Source organism: Ruditapes philippinarum, unplaced genomic scaffold, assembly GCF_026571515.1.
Source record: "Ruditapes philippinarum isolate M1 unplaced genomic scaffold, ASM2657151v2 ctg26_1_1_1_1, whole genome shotgun sequence".
Lineage (NCBI taxonomy): Eukaryota > Metazoa > Mollusca > Bivalvia > Venerida > Veneridae > Ruditapes > Ruditapes philippinarum.
This window is the reverse complement of record NW_026865626.1, coordinates 391,537-406,871: the sequence shown is the minus strand read 5'-3', so window position 1 is coordinate 406,871 and position 15,335 is coordinate 391,537. Positions and strand designations below refer to the sequence as shown.

General features: G+C 32.6%; 1 protein-coding gene and 1 long non-coding RNA gene across 2 annotated transcripts in view; one reads left to right on the top strand and one right to left on the bottom strand.

The window, feature by feature from the left end:
* The first annotated feature begins 729 nt into the window (after window positions 1-729).
* LOC132729819 (uncharacterized) lies at window positions 730-4,387 on the top strand. The gene is made up of 2 exons (XR_009625675.1): window positions 730-1,780; window positions 1,881-4,387. It is a non-coding gene; the product is annotated as an uncharacterized LOC132729819 (long non-coding RNA).
* Window positions 4,388-9,321: 4,934 nt separating this feature from the next.
* LOC132729809 (sushi, von Willebrand factor type A, EGF and pentraxin domain-containing protein 1-like) overlaps window positions 9,322-15,335 on the bottom strand; it is a 48,970-nt gene continuing 42,956 nt past the window's right edge. Inside the window, exons 25-26 of the mRNA XM_060715633.1 lie at window positions 12,626-12,704; window positions 9,322-12,237 (exon numbers count right to left, since the gene is read on the bottom strand). Coding sequence (XP_060571616.1) covers window positions 12,000-12,237; window positions 12,626-12,704 — 317 coding nt within the window. The 3' untranslated portion in view covers window positions 9,322-11,999. The remainder of the gene's footprint in view (window positions 12,238-12,625; window positions 12,705-15,335) is intronic.

Genomic DNA, 15,335 nt, shown 5'->3' with positions numbered 1-15,335 from the left:
CCCAGGGGGTCATTGATTTTCCCTATATGCATAAAGTAAAAACTTAAAAAATCTTCTTTTAAAGAACCCAAAGAGCTAGAGCTAAGATATTTGGCATGAAACATCTTCTAGTGAATGTCTACCAAGTTTGTTCAAATAAAAGCCCTGGGGTCAAAATTGGCCCCGCCCCGGGGGGGTCATTGATTTTCCCTATATGCATATAGTAAAAACTTAAAAATCTTCTTTTAAAGAACCCAAAGAGCTAGAGCTAAGATATTTAGCATGAGACATGTTCTAATGGGTGTCTACCAAGTATGTTCAAATAAAAGCCCTGGGGTCAAAACTGGCCCCGCCCCAGGGGGTCATTGATTTTCCTTATATACATAGCAAAAACTTAAAAATCTTCTTTGAAAAAACCCAAATAACTAGAGTTTAGATATTAAGCATGAAACATCTTTAAGTAAATATCTACAAAGTTTGTTCAAATAAAAGCCCAGGGGTCAAAACTGGCCCTGCCCGAGGGATGTCATTGTTTTTAACTACATGTGTATAGTAAAAACTTAAAAAATCTTCTTTTAAAAAACCCAATGAGCTAGAACTTAGATGTTTTGCATGAAACATCTTATGGGTGTCTACCAAGTCTGTTCAAATAAACAAATAAAAGCCCTTGGGTAAAAATTGGGCCGGGGGGCGGGGGACGGGGGCTATATACAGGTGAGCGACCTCAGGGCCATCATGGCCCTCTTGTTTTATCTGTCGTTTTAGACTTGAGTAGGTTTTCTGATTTTAATGAGAAAATTTACATGTATATGGTAATTTTTAGTAAGATTACAAATTTGTAATTGTTTTTTTACTGTCCATAAGAAGCATAACGTCTGTGTTTCACATGATAGAAAAATAGCCAGCAATGCTTAAAGAAATTCTGTGAAACCATCCATTTATGTTACATTTGTATATCCCAATGAAAGATTTGTCCCTGGTAATAAAATAAATAATACAAAGATTTTATAACCATTATTTAAATTTATTATGAGTCTCTGTCATGGTCGTCTTACCAGAACTTGACTGTATCTAAAACTTTTGTTAACATATTATTAGTTATAGACTGGAATTCAAACATTTGCAGAAGAGGATCACTTTGTCACCATAATGCAGTAACAGATTAAACTCCTTTTACATTTAATAGGAGTTAAACTGTTACTGCACTAATAAGATGATTTGAAAAATATTAAAAGGATGCACCACTGGTATATTTGTTATGATGATTTTGTTATAAATTGATTGTATTTAAATTATAGCTATTATACATACTATATTCTGTTATATGATATACTAATTTATAAAATATGACTCTGTTAGAATAAGAATTAATCATATTATTGAAAATAGTTTTACTCAAATATTCATTCATTTTTAAGGCATGTTATTTCATTATTTACATTGTATAACTTGTTGGTATTCAGACAGTCATTTATTTAAGTAAAAAAATGTGTGACTAAAACAGACATAAATATTAGGAAATGTGTCATTGAAGAATTTATTTAACTGCATGTGTTGCTTGAACATTCATTTAGATAAAATGTGGTACAGGAACAGTCATTCATTCAAGTAAATTTGGTACATGAACAAAAATTTATTTAAGGGAACTTGTTACTTAAATGGTCCTTCAATTAAGGATACATGTTCTTTAGCAGTATAAACGTAAGGAAGCAGAAACTAAATCATTTAAGGAAACATGTTATTAAAACAGTTTTTCATTTAAGGAAAAGTGTGACTTGAAAAGTTTTTCACTTAAGGAAAAGTGTTACTAGAAAAGTCATTGATTTAAGGAAAAGTGTTACTAGAAAAGATATTCTTTTAAGGAAAAGTGTTACTAGAAAAGTCATTCATTTAAGGAAAAGTGTTACTAGAAAAGTCATTCATTTAAGGAAAAGTGTTACTAGAAAAGTTTTTTTTCATTTAAGGAAAAGTGTTACTAGAAAAGTCATTGATTTAAGGAAAAGTGTTACTAGAAAAGTCATTGATTCAAGGAAAAGTGTTACTAGAAAAGTCATTCTTTTAAGGAATCATGTTACTAGAAAAGTCATTCGTGTTACTAGAAAAGTCATCTGTATAAGGTGTTACTAGAAAAGTCATTCATTTAAGGAATCATGTTATTAAGGAAATGTATTTTCAAGATAAGGTTGTGTTCAGTATATAAAAATAGTGTTACACTTTTGAGTGCTTGTTTTAGTTATTTTATAAATAGCCCATGTCACCATTATAGTCAGGCCAGCTTGCTCATCCATATAGTCTTATAATGTCAATATTGTTAAAAGGACTCCACTGAGGTCCAAAAGTCTAAAAAGTAAAAAAAAATAAAATTCTTTCATAGATCAACTGGGAAACTCAAAAGTGGAAAAATAAGCAAAAGATAATATAATAATATAGTTAGAATTTAACTGAAAATGGATTTTTTTTTGTACCATTCTTAGCTCTATATAGATTTGAGTTGAAAGTGTTTAAAGGCTTTTCACTTTTATATGCCCGAAAGAATATCGGGCATATTATGTTATACCCCCTGGTGTCTGTCCGTCTGTTCGTCCGTGCTATTTAAGAGAAGTAGGCCATCTTACTGTAAAGAGAACAAAAGAGAACAATAGAGTTCATTCCATAACAATAGAATAAGAGGCCATGGACTTCTATTTAAAAAAAGAAAATAACAAAAGAAATGGCCCCTTAGTCCATTTAAGTGGCACGTCCATTGAGTAAGTCTGTCTGTCTGTCTGTTCGTCTGTTAGCAATTTGGTTTCAGGAGCAGAACTTAAGTTCCATTTGGCCAACAATACTCAAATTTCATAGGATGATTGTCCTTATTGGGTAGAAGACCCCTCTTGATTTTGGGGTCACTAGGTCTAAGGTCAAGGTCACTATTAAATTAAAACAGTTTCCGGAGCATTACTTAAGTTCCATTTGGCCCATAGTGTTCAAACGTCATAGGATGATTGTCAATATTGGGTAGAAAACCCCTGTCAATATTGGGTAGAAAACCCCTATTGATACTTTATTAGATTCCCATGTCTTACAAATGCTTCATCCTTACTAAAAAAAACACCTTCGGGCGTATAATGCTCTGCCTAGCAGTGCTCTTGTTGGATTATTTTACAAAATAAAAAATGCTGTTATTTTGAAAAATACGGAGTAAGTGAATGATCTGAAATTTTGCAGACTTGTTTTTTGGTCCAAACCTACATCTTACTTTACACAAATAAAAGAATAAAATTCAGTCCCGCAATGTGAAGAAATCTCAGTGGAGTCCCTTTAATGATCATAGATGTATAAACATGTCACCATAGAGTAAGAACAGTTAATCTACCTAATTTAGTGATATAATGTTTTTGACATACTGTTGAGAAGGGATGGACATTTTAATGCTTATAAACGGGTCCTTAAAAACATTTCTTTTTCTCAAATATGTATATTTATCTTCTTATATACACGTATAATGTATTGGTATACATGTATATTTGGATACTATATCTGTATAATAAGAAATAATTATGTAAATGAACTAGGAAGGAAGTTTTTCACTATAATAGTGAGCGAAATTTTTTAGTTTAAAAAATGTATGAATGTTGTATAAACGACAATAAATTTCAGTAAATTATTATTACATTAGTAAGAGCAATATAAACAAGGTATATTCTGTTTATAAACAAACTACATGTACGTTTTGAGGTCAGACATTTGTGTAATTGTTGGTAATTGCGAGTAATAGTGTGATTTCAAGTTGACAAAACTCATTTAGAGCCAAAACAAAAAAAATAAGATATTGTAAGGTCATTATGTCAAAGTCACTCATAATTCATGACTATGGTATCTAACATTTGAAATTTATTCCAGTAAATCTGCCCTGCAGTCATAAAGGATCTTATTATAACCCTAAACATGCTGAAACCAAAAAAGAAAAAAAAAAGAGATACCACACGGCAATTTTGTTTTGGAAACATGTATGTATTCATTCATGTATTTTTCTGTGAAAACTATTGTAGATTACAAACTCATAATTTCTACTTTTTGTGGTTAATTTTAGGATATTTTCAAATTTTCATGCTTTCTGATTGGTTGAACATTTTTTGACCAATCACAAGAATGTTTATTTTTAGATTTTTTAGTGGAGAAGATATAAAGTGCCACTGGGCACATAAGTATGATATATGTTTTATTGATATTCAAGGTAATTAAACCTATATACAGCATTTTGTTGTAATAAATCTAAATGTTTTGTATTTATTACTAAGAAGTGTAAATGTGTACTATATTTAGATTATATGACTTTGTTGTGTGTATATATTGGATTATTGTGAGTTATTATTGTCTAATGTATATTATTAAAAGTTTATTACTATTAAAATCTCCTGGATATAATAACTTATTAGTTTGTTGTTATTTTGATTAAATCCAGGGTGGGGGTGTTATATCAGGGTCATCTGTGTGGTGAAGGTTACAGCTATGTTGCCATGGTCACATTTATGTTGTCAAGGTCACATATTTGTTGTCAAGGTCACATGTTTGTGGTAAAGGTCACATTTATGTTGATAAAACTTCTAGGACAGGAAGCTATTCAGCTAGTGTGTGAGCTGTAAATTGTTCTGCTTACTTCTTATACCTGTCTGTGCCTGACCGTATTGACATGATCATTCAAGTCTTCAGATTAATAAGCATGTATAGTAGCAAACATTTTGGCATTTTCCCAATACAAACTCATTTGACAAACATGTATTTAATTGATTGTAAAGAACAAAGTGATCATCAAATTAAGACCTCTTGTCGATAAAGAACATGTTAGGCTTTTCCTTTGGATGGCCTTTGTTAACAGGTTTGACTATAGTGAACTTGTTATGGCAACAAGGCAATTCTAACTGTTGACTTTTTATGGCAATGAGGCAATACTTCAGTAAATTTGCTCTGCTAAAAGACAATGCTAAAACAAACTTGTTGAGGCAATACTAACAAAGGTTAACTTTTTATGGCAATGAGTTACAAGTAATGTTAACTTGTTTTGGCAATGAGGCAATACTACAGTCAACTTAAAGTTAATGAGGCAATACTAACTTAGGTTAACTTGTTATGTATATCGAGGTTCTTATCTGAAGTTTGTCAGAAAGCGCCAAGAGGATGCCATTGTCCCTATAACAAGTTCATTTCATGTCAAAAATACAATAAAGGGAGGTAATTTTACAATTATGCTAATTTTATTGCCAGTTTCATTGTCAAACTAGGATGACTATATAAACAAAACAGAAAAAACAAAGTCATTGCAAATTTGCTCGCCAATATGGTTATAATTCTGGTGGCGAGGGTAAACACAAACACACGCACACACACACACACACACAATATGTTTAAAACTAGCAAGACACAGTATAATGAAATGTGCCATGAAATGAGGTGATTCCACAAACCAGCAGTTCTATGTGGCTCTGGACAGTAACTATGCTCCTAACAGGATGTGCAATAAACTGATACTATGATATTATTTAATATGCAAGGAAATATCAAACGGGCAGTCACGTATTGAGATGTATCAAGGACGAATGTCTGATAAAGGGAGGTAATGAAAATATGCAAATTGAAAAGTTGTTGGGTTGTTATATGTTAATAACTATATATAAAAATTACTTTGCAGGGTGGTTGGTAGGGGCTGTTGGAGGATGTTATGACATCTTTAAAAATTTCAAGAATATTTTTTATCTCAGCTAACCAATTCATAAGAACATGGACTTTGTTTCTTGAGAACTTTATTTTTTATATTAAGAAATAGTGACTTTATTTGGTACAAAATAGCTCAAGACTGTTTATTTCTTTGAAATTTCATTATTTTTTTCATTTTCTAAAAATCCTTCGGTGAAAGTTTTGAAGAATAAGGGGAAGATTGTCTCCCTTTAGACAGGGTGTTTCATTTTGAAAGACCCTGCTTCCGTTTATTGCCATGCACCAAACACTAGTGCACAACTGATACCATTGATTTAAGTCAATGGCACGAGATAGCTGGTTTACATCCAACTCAGCCAGATAGCCCTCCTTTCAACCGGTTTAAAAATCTTAGTTTTTCAAGGAGGTTGTATTTTCACGGTATACGTGTGTCACAACGAAATGTTCTTATGACTTTTATACAAAAGTAATTACGACAAATCTACAGCTTTCCAATATGCATATTTTTTTTATCTCCCTTTAACTAGGTAGACTGTAAACCACTACATGTATAAAGTATATTATTTTGTGCCTTTAATATATTTTACACACATTAAGAATGATTTGTATATGTTTTTTCTCTAATCGGCACAAATATTCGGATGCATTAACCTTTGAAGAAAGAAAGCGCAACAGTATTTATGCCAATGACATGTATTGCCCGAAAACATCTATAAATCTTTTTTCCTAACCTCAAGGTAATTTTATTGCTTTGAAAATTTTCTTTAAAAATCATTTCTCTATCCCTTTGCAAACAGAATAAACTTGACTCCCTCCATTCAATTGCTAAGCACCAAAGACTAGTGGACAATGGATGCCGTTGCTAACGCCAATGGTTCGACATGGCGTTTATGGCAACAGCCATCTCAGCCAAAGAGTTAAGATCCTATCAACAGGTTATATTCTACTTTCACTCAGATATATGTATATCAACTATGTTACAACTGTGGTGGTGGTGTTTGGTAGTTTTCGCTCCGAATCACGACAGTAGACCACATTGAATTTATCATAGCACTGTTCATCCACCGCCACTGGTCACTATACGACGGTCAATGAGAACCAAAATGAACAGTAACCTGAGATAATATGAAAAGGAGGTAACCCTTAAAAGGGTTGTTGGTAACAAACAAATGACCTCCTCAAGCCGTCACTCTTTGTGCTAGAAGCTTACGCACCTTTGGATAGATTCCTCTTCGTCCCTACCTACTTTGTAGGGCCATTCTCCTGGGCTTTAGTCAGGCCATTGGCAGCTGGTCCGCAGTTACTAATTCTTAATGCTTTCGCCGTCCTGAGTTCTTCAAATTTCCTGCCGATGCCCTGTACCTTCTCAGTCGTCTAGGACACAAAAACAGCTTTCGCTGTCCAGTGCGGACCCGGGACATGTCACCAGTCATGTCCTTAAAGAGTTAATTTCGAAGCATAATATGGTGATAATTTATGTATTAGCCTTTAACGAATAGTCATCTGTCGGTGCCCTGTGCCTTCTCAATAAAGTGCACATATAGAGAAGAGTCATCACAACTGACTGTTCCTACTGCTTATATACACACATAAATATAACAAATATACGGCTTTCAATTACAATTTTTATTATCTCCCTTTAACTATGTAATAGTGAGGATTTCCGACGCTAAATATTAGGAAGCACAAACCTTGAAAAAAAAACAGTGTTTTTTTGCATCTGTATAGTCAGACAAGACTCCGTATTGAATTGCACACTTTTTTATTATAATCTTGGCATTGAAATATATACATGTATATCCTATTTGTTATTATACATCACGCACGTTTATTTAAAGTCATCAACTTAAACTTACACGGACACCTCGCTCCTGATCACTGCGAGTATGTTTTATTTATTTTATATATTTGTTTACTGGAGCAAACGAATACACAAATTACTCCAGCCCAGGAGAAACAAATACAACTGTAGTTATTTTACTTGCAAGGTGTAAACACCAAGGTATACGGAACATCAGTTTATGAAGTCTCATCCGAAATAACAAACAAACAAACAAACAAACAAACAAACAATAAAAACACCATATGAATTGTATCTATGTTTAATGAGGGTTCAAGCACAAAAAGCAGTTTAGGCTTTCTAGTACGGATCCTAAACATGTCACCAGCCATGGGTTAATTTTGAAGCACACATTGGCGATAATTCACATTTTTTTAGGGTTTCGGTACGTAGTTACCATTCAAGATCCTGTAACACATTTTTTTCATGGTTTTATTTCATAAATATGATGCTCAAATTAAGAATTGTCAACATTGTAAGTTCAAATAAGCATTATTTGTGAAGATATTACCCAATATAACATTTCATGTAAATAAAGGGAGGTAATTAGAAATTTATTTTCCATAAATTCTAAGTCAAATTTTCCAATAAGAAACGAATGCATGTAATTGATTGATTAAATATAATGTGCACAAATATTTGCAGAACACATTTTACATATCCTTTGATGTTTGAAAATTGTTTTATTTGCATAATTATTTACATATATAAGTTTTGCAAGTGTGGTATTCACACAGTAATAATATCAATCACAAAGCATACAGGATCTTTAACTTATGCATAACATAAATATTTCTGTTTTCTAAACACATCGTTGACAACAGCCTGACACAAGATGCGATTTAACCATGAAATGAAGAATACACGACAGAAAAACATTTGGAAGAAACAAGAACGAAAATAATCTTACATGAACATTTCTCAAAACTTTGAAATCCCATGTTTTATACATTTCTTTATACCAGTCATATTATTGCAAGGACAGTGGTCCTACCGAAAGTACCAAAAGTTCTCCATTAAAGGAACTCCACTGAGGTTCAAAAACCTAAAATCATAATACAAATGTATATATATATTTTTCACAATTTGAATAATTATCCTGGATAAACCGCGAGAGCGAATGATCTAAAATTTTGCACACAAGTTACTGATCTCGACCTACATGAAACTGAGCATTAATCCCGAAAAATTATTTCCAATTTTGTCATGTCAAAAAACCTCAGTGGAGTCCCTTTAAAGGCCTATTATGGCCAGGAATGCTTTTATTTTCATATCTCAAAAGCTTTTCATTTGTGATGTCCTGTTAAAGTTTTAAAAAATACTAATAAGCCATTTATTTGAACTAATTTTTGCTTCAGTTGCATTCTGGCAGTTTGTACAGATATAGTGATGTAGTATTTTGTGTTGAAGTCAAAATACTTCTTTGTTTACATTTTGCTACTTTTGACAAATTATTTCACATAACATGCTATTTTCTTCAGATAACAAACATCAAACATGCTCTTAAACCATTATTTAACGTTGTAAAACTCATGTGTGCCCTTTCAAAGAAGGACAAAAATAGTTTCTGAGGCATGTGCCTTTAAAGAGCACGTACCTTACAATGTGGCATACAAATCGTCTCAAACAATGAAACACCAATGAAAAATAAAATAAATGAAACAGTCAACCCTGTTAACAAAGGCCATCCCATGGAGAGACCGAACATGCCCTTTATAGACAAGTGGTCTTAATTTTGAGGTCACTTTGTTCTTTATAATCAATGAATAATACAGGTTTGACTGTAGTTACAATTAATAAACAATGTATATTTATTACAAGATTTTATTTTGAAATACATTCGGACCCATTCGTACACAGTACGTATTATCTATATATGCATACATTCAAACGGTCAACAAAAATAAAAAAAAAACATATATTATAACATACTTTAGTACAAAGTACATGTATATAAAACGAAAAAAGAAACATTTTGCTAAAAGCACTTAATGATATAATATCTATTTCTAAATAACATAATGAAATTAACAATGCAACAATTTAAAACAATGAAGCTTTTAATACAAGTATGTAATTTTTATTAACCATATTAATCATTTATCAAACGAATTAAGGTAGCTTATTAAGACAAATACATTAAAAGCATCATTAAATAGTTCTATTGTTGATAACTGGATAACGTTTATGCCGTTGCTAGTGGGGGGGGGGGGGGGTACTTGAGGAACGTATCTCCCAGGAACATTCTGAATAATACCGAGTCTGATTATCAACTACTGTTTTTGTTGCTCTCCATTTGCCAGAAATTCCAAAATGCAGAATTTCGTCAAGTTCAATTTGTTTTATAGCAGACGAGTCATATCCCATTACATTTGACAATCGTATACCAACTGATGGGTCGTTATTTCTTTCCTGTGTTTTTGGAATGTTATTATGTACAGAGTAAATTTATATATAAGAAATACAACAAATAGATGTTATCCGGAACTCGACAAATATGGGGTTTTCCAAGCTAATCACCGGAACAAACTTTTACCGTTATATTGTTGCGCTTATTTTGAAGCTTAAACTGTAAAAGTTTGTTTATACTCAATGATTAGCTTTGAAAACCCCCCAACAACTCTATTCAGAATACTTTCTACCTGTTATAAACTCCAGAAATATACATAAACCACAAATCCTGAAAACAAATGATCAATGAAATATTAAAGAATGAACATAATATTATTTCAATTTACTCATATAAGTGAAACACCTGTAAAACACACAGAGACAGCAAATTCATTATAAAATCAGAAGTAATCGACTGCATGTCTATCTGCTATGCGCATGCGTGCCGATTAAATAATGAGCGGGAAAAAGAAACCCATCACTATAGTGTAGTTTAATGACTAGTTATTGTAGGTTAATGGATAACATTATATCAATAATGAGGTAATGAGAGTGAATATGAAATGATGTGTTGAAAAGACATAAAAAAAATTTGTAGGAAGTGCATTATATCATAAAGAATAATTATTATAACAAGATATGTTTGTGAAACATGTATGCCCGGCCCCTATCTGCAGCCAATTAGTCATGTGATCAGGTTATTATGCATGACTTCTGACCCAATGATAAAAAATTAATAAGGGTTATCTAGTATCTACTGGTCATGACCAGTCACAAGGTTATAATTATTGTGACCCCATAGGTTGTGTGCAGCAATTTAAGTTATTACAAATCTTACCAAATAATATATGCAAAAATGTTATGAATCATGCAGGCCTCATTAATGACAGCCAAGTTGTTATATTACATAAGACCTTCAAATGTGTATACCTAAAGCATTTTTAATTTAATATAAAAATATCAACCAAGGCAACTTGAGTTGTTGAGCTTGCGTCATCTGCGACCTTGACCTTTGACCCCTTGACCCCAAAATCAATAGGGGTCATCTACTGGTCATGACCAATCACCATACCAAGTTTGAAGTTCCTAGGCCTAAGCGTTCTTTAGTTATTGATCGGAAACCGTTTTTACCTACAAGGTCAATGTGACCTTGACCTTTGACCCCTGACCCCAAAATTAATAGGGGTCATCTGCTGGTCATGACCAATCATCATACATAGTTTGAAGTTCCTAGGCCTAAGCGTTCTTAAGTTATTGATCAGCAACCGTTTTTACCTACACGGTCAATGTGACCTTGACATTTGACCCCTTGGCCCCAAAATCAACAGGGGTCATCTGCTGGTCATGACCAATCTCCATACCAAGTTTGAAGTTTCTAGGCCTAAGCGTTCTTTAGTTATTAATCGGAAGCCGTTTATACTTACAAGGTCAATCTTATCTTAACCTTTAACCCCTTGACCCCAAAATCAATAGGGGTCATCTACTGGTCATGACCAATCACCATACCAAGTTGGTCATGACCAATTACCATACCATGTTTGAAGTTCCTAGGCCTAAGGGTTCTTTAGTTATTACTCGAAAACCATTTGGTCTACGGACCGACGGACATACAAATGCAAAGCAATATACCCCCTCTTCTTTGAAGAGGGGGCATAATAATTGTAAGATATATTTTATACAAATAATGACAAATTACCCTGTGCCATTGACCATGTCAGTTTTCTATACTATTAATACGGATTTTTAGTAAAATAGTTTATGAGCATTGTCTATTACGAATCTTATATACAAGATATCTGTATATAAAGAGCAAATTTCAGTCTTTGTTCACTACAGGTTTGGAGCAGTACCTCTAGACACTTGCAGAAATCATGTTCAAAAAGTAGAAAATATCACCTTTTTCGCCAATTCTTACATTTTTCATTCATTATCGTATATAAATCAATGTTAAGGACCTTAATTAGTCGTCTTAAAGTGCATTTCGGCGAGTGAAAAGGCGATATTTTAATATTTTAGTATTTAATCATTCTTGAAAGCACCTTATCCGGTGTATACCGGGATACGGCATTTAGTGCGGTACTCCACTCACTCTTTGTTAATCAGGAGTTGCGTCTCCGCTTTGCGTTTCTATCATCGGAGTTTCCTCGTTTTCTTCTTTCTCTTCTTCTGTAACATTCTTTTTGTCCATTTTATCTTCTTGACTTGAATGAATGTCTTTCTTATGCAGCAGAATAGGAATTGAGCTTTCTTCATTAGAATTCTCTGGTACATGTTCAGCCACATGCATCTCAAAGTTCCCTGGTTTTGAGAACAAAAGGTTACCGCGCCTTGACCTGAAATTTAAAGGTTCATTATGCTTCAGAAATGCTATCAATTTTATTTCTCAAAAACTTTTTTATTTTGGGTATCTTGTAACAGTTTGCGAAAAATATACGCATTTGTCATATACATGAACTATCTTTTTCTACTTTTGCTCTGTCATCAATTTTAATAGTGAATCTGTATTGTGTATTGAAATCAAAATACCAGTGTTTACATTTTGCTACCTTTATGGAACAATAATGTACGTTTAGTGCTACATTCTTCATTATATTGAGACATTATTAAACAAGTGTTTGACATTTCTAAAGAATAAAGAAATATGGATTTCAGAGGCATAATATGCCTTTAAATTATGCTTAGTTTATAGAGATACAGATTTGGAACATATGAAAAACTTACTTGTATACTTTATACAGAAGTGCAAGGATAACAAGTACAGCGACCAGCCCTAAAATAACCCCAACAACTGTCCAAACAACTGTAAATAATTAACAATACAATATTTTTTTATGTTCGATTATAGATAAGATTGCAAATATACATAATTATATAATATGTAAGTTATTATTGACTTTTGAAAAGCAGCTACAAGAGAGACTACACTACATTAACAGGCAGTAACATTACAATGTAAGATCCAAATAACGATGTCAGATGTTAAATAAGGAATAAAGGCGAGATGTATATCAATTGAGATATAAAAGTGCATACTCAATGACTTTTATATGCCCGAAAGAATTTCAAATATATTATGTTATAGCCCCTGGCGTCCGTTCGTCCGTCTGTCCGTCCGTTAGCAATTTGGTTTCCGGAGCATAATTAAGCTCCATTTGGCCCACAATATTCAAACTTCATAGCATGATTGTCAATATTAAGTAGGAGATTCCTATAATTTTGGGTCACAAGGTTAAAGGTGAAGGTCATTATTATATTAAAACTGAAAACGATTTCCGCTCAATAACTTAAGTAATAATCAACTTACAGCTGTAAAATTTAATATGATGAACAACCATGTCCAATACAAGACCTCTATTGATTTTAGGGTCATAAGGTCAAAGGTCAGGGTCACAATGACCTTAACACTAAAAATTGTGGTTTCTGGAGAATAACACAAGTTCCATTTGGCTTACAGTGTTCAAACTTCATATGATGATTGCCTTTATTGAATAAAAGATCCATATCTATTGGGGTCACAAGGTCAAAGGTCAATATCAGATGACCTTAATATTGTTAACAGTTTTACAGTCAAACTTCATAGGATGATCACTTATATGGAGTACATTAATCATATGCCCTAAACAAATGCTCATGCATATTATGTTATACGCCTGGCGTCTTTCCGTCCATCCGTCGTAGCATTTTTACTTAAATGATAACAACTTGATGGGGGTGTGTAACACCGCACTTTGGGGTAAAACGCACTTTGGGGTCGGACCCCAAAGTGCGTTACGTACTTTGGGGTCGGACCCCAGAGTGCGTTACGCACTTTGGGGTCCGATTTCGACCCCAAAGGGCGTAAAACAGGTACATATGCATTTTTTAACATCAGGCAAACGACCGCACTTTGGGGTCATAGAAAATTAATGTTCATTATGTTTTAAATAATATATTGTAGTCAAAGCCAATGGTAAACAAAAAATCAAGGTATTAAATAGACACAGACATGTGCCCTGAATTATAGTAGAATCAATAGGGATTTAAATGGTCTTCATTAGTAAGTGAAGAACTTTCACCAAATAAATCACCAAATAAAGAATTTGTATCAATTATTAAACTTAAAATATTTTTTCTCAAATTTTCTATTTATTTTAAAAGAATGTACACCTTTCATTAACGCCATTGTTTTTAGCTAAATGCATTATTTTCCCGTTTTTTATTTACACATTTTATAGAAATATGATATTCTTAGCATAGACAAAGGTATAAATTCTGGGAAATCTTAGTAAGACATTTCAGGATAATATGTTGAAAGAGCCATTTATTTAGCTAAATGTGACATATAAGAAACTTGACTAGGTGTAGATGCGGCTTTAAGTAGTAGTCCTTACATGTATTACTAAAATATCAACTACCTGTATTTAAGTAGTCGCATATTAAGAGCGGAGCTTCAGAATAATGTTAAATTCTCACTGGGGGTATAGAGGGGATTTTGGGGTAGCGATCCCCCCGAGGGTTAAAAAACGTTTTAAAGGCCCATTATGCTTTTATTTGTTTTTCTTATTTTGATGTTCTTCTATATTATCAAAAAAATACACATTGGCCAATTACCTGAACCATCTTTTTCTTTTGTTGCTTTTTGGCAATGATGAGTAAAGTTATAGTGAATTAGTATTTTATATGGAAGTGTTTTGACTTCTTTGATGACAAATAATTTCACATTTATCGCTAATTTATTCAGGTAACAAGCATCTTGCATTTCTCAGATACCATTATTTTAACATTATAAAATTCATGTTTGCTCTTTTTTAAGAAGTATGTAAAATTTCCTATAAAAAAGCCTCTGGCGAACGGTTGTTACGGAGCTTACAAAAACCCTTAAGTTTGTTGATAAGCTTAATAATGTATTTGTAAAAATCACTATTAATAGTCCGATCGAGAAACTTGATGTTTCACCAGAACATTGCAATAGAGTATATTTATAGTTCTTTGGAAAAAAAAATAACTGCATTTTATTTCATTCCCAACATATCTAAAATAGGCTCAAAATGGCAAGTAAATGACCGACACAACGGGATATTTTTCGCAGCACCTTTTTATTCTAGTAATACACAATTTCTGTACTAGAGTATTTTGAACGGTGGCATAAAAGTGACATTTGTATTTTTTTTGATACTTTTTTTTGTTTTTCGTACATATTTTTTGTTTGTTTGTCGTACATATTTTGTTTAGTTTTGAATACATACTTTATTTTTTGGTTTTGCATACATATTCGTTTTAGTTTGCATACTTTTTATTTTAGTTTTTTTGTACACATTTTTTTTTACATATTTTTACAGGACGCCATTTGCAAAGTAGAGGTTTGGATAATTACACCATTTGTAAAACACCATTTTCAAACACTTCGCCATCTGTAAATTACAGTACCCCATTTGCAAATGCCATTTGCAAA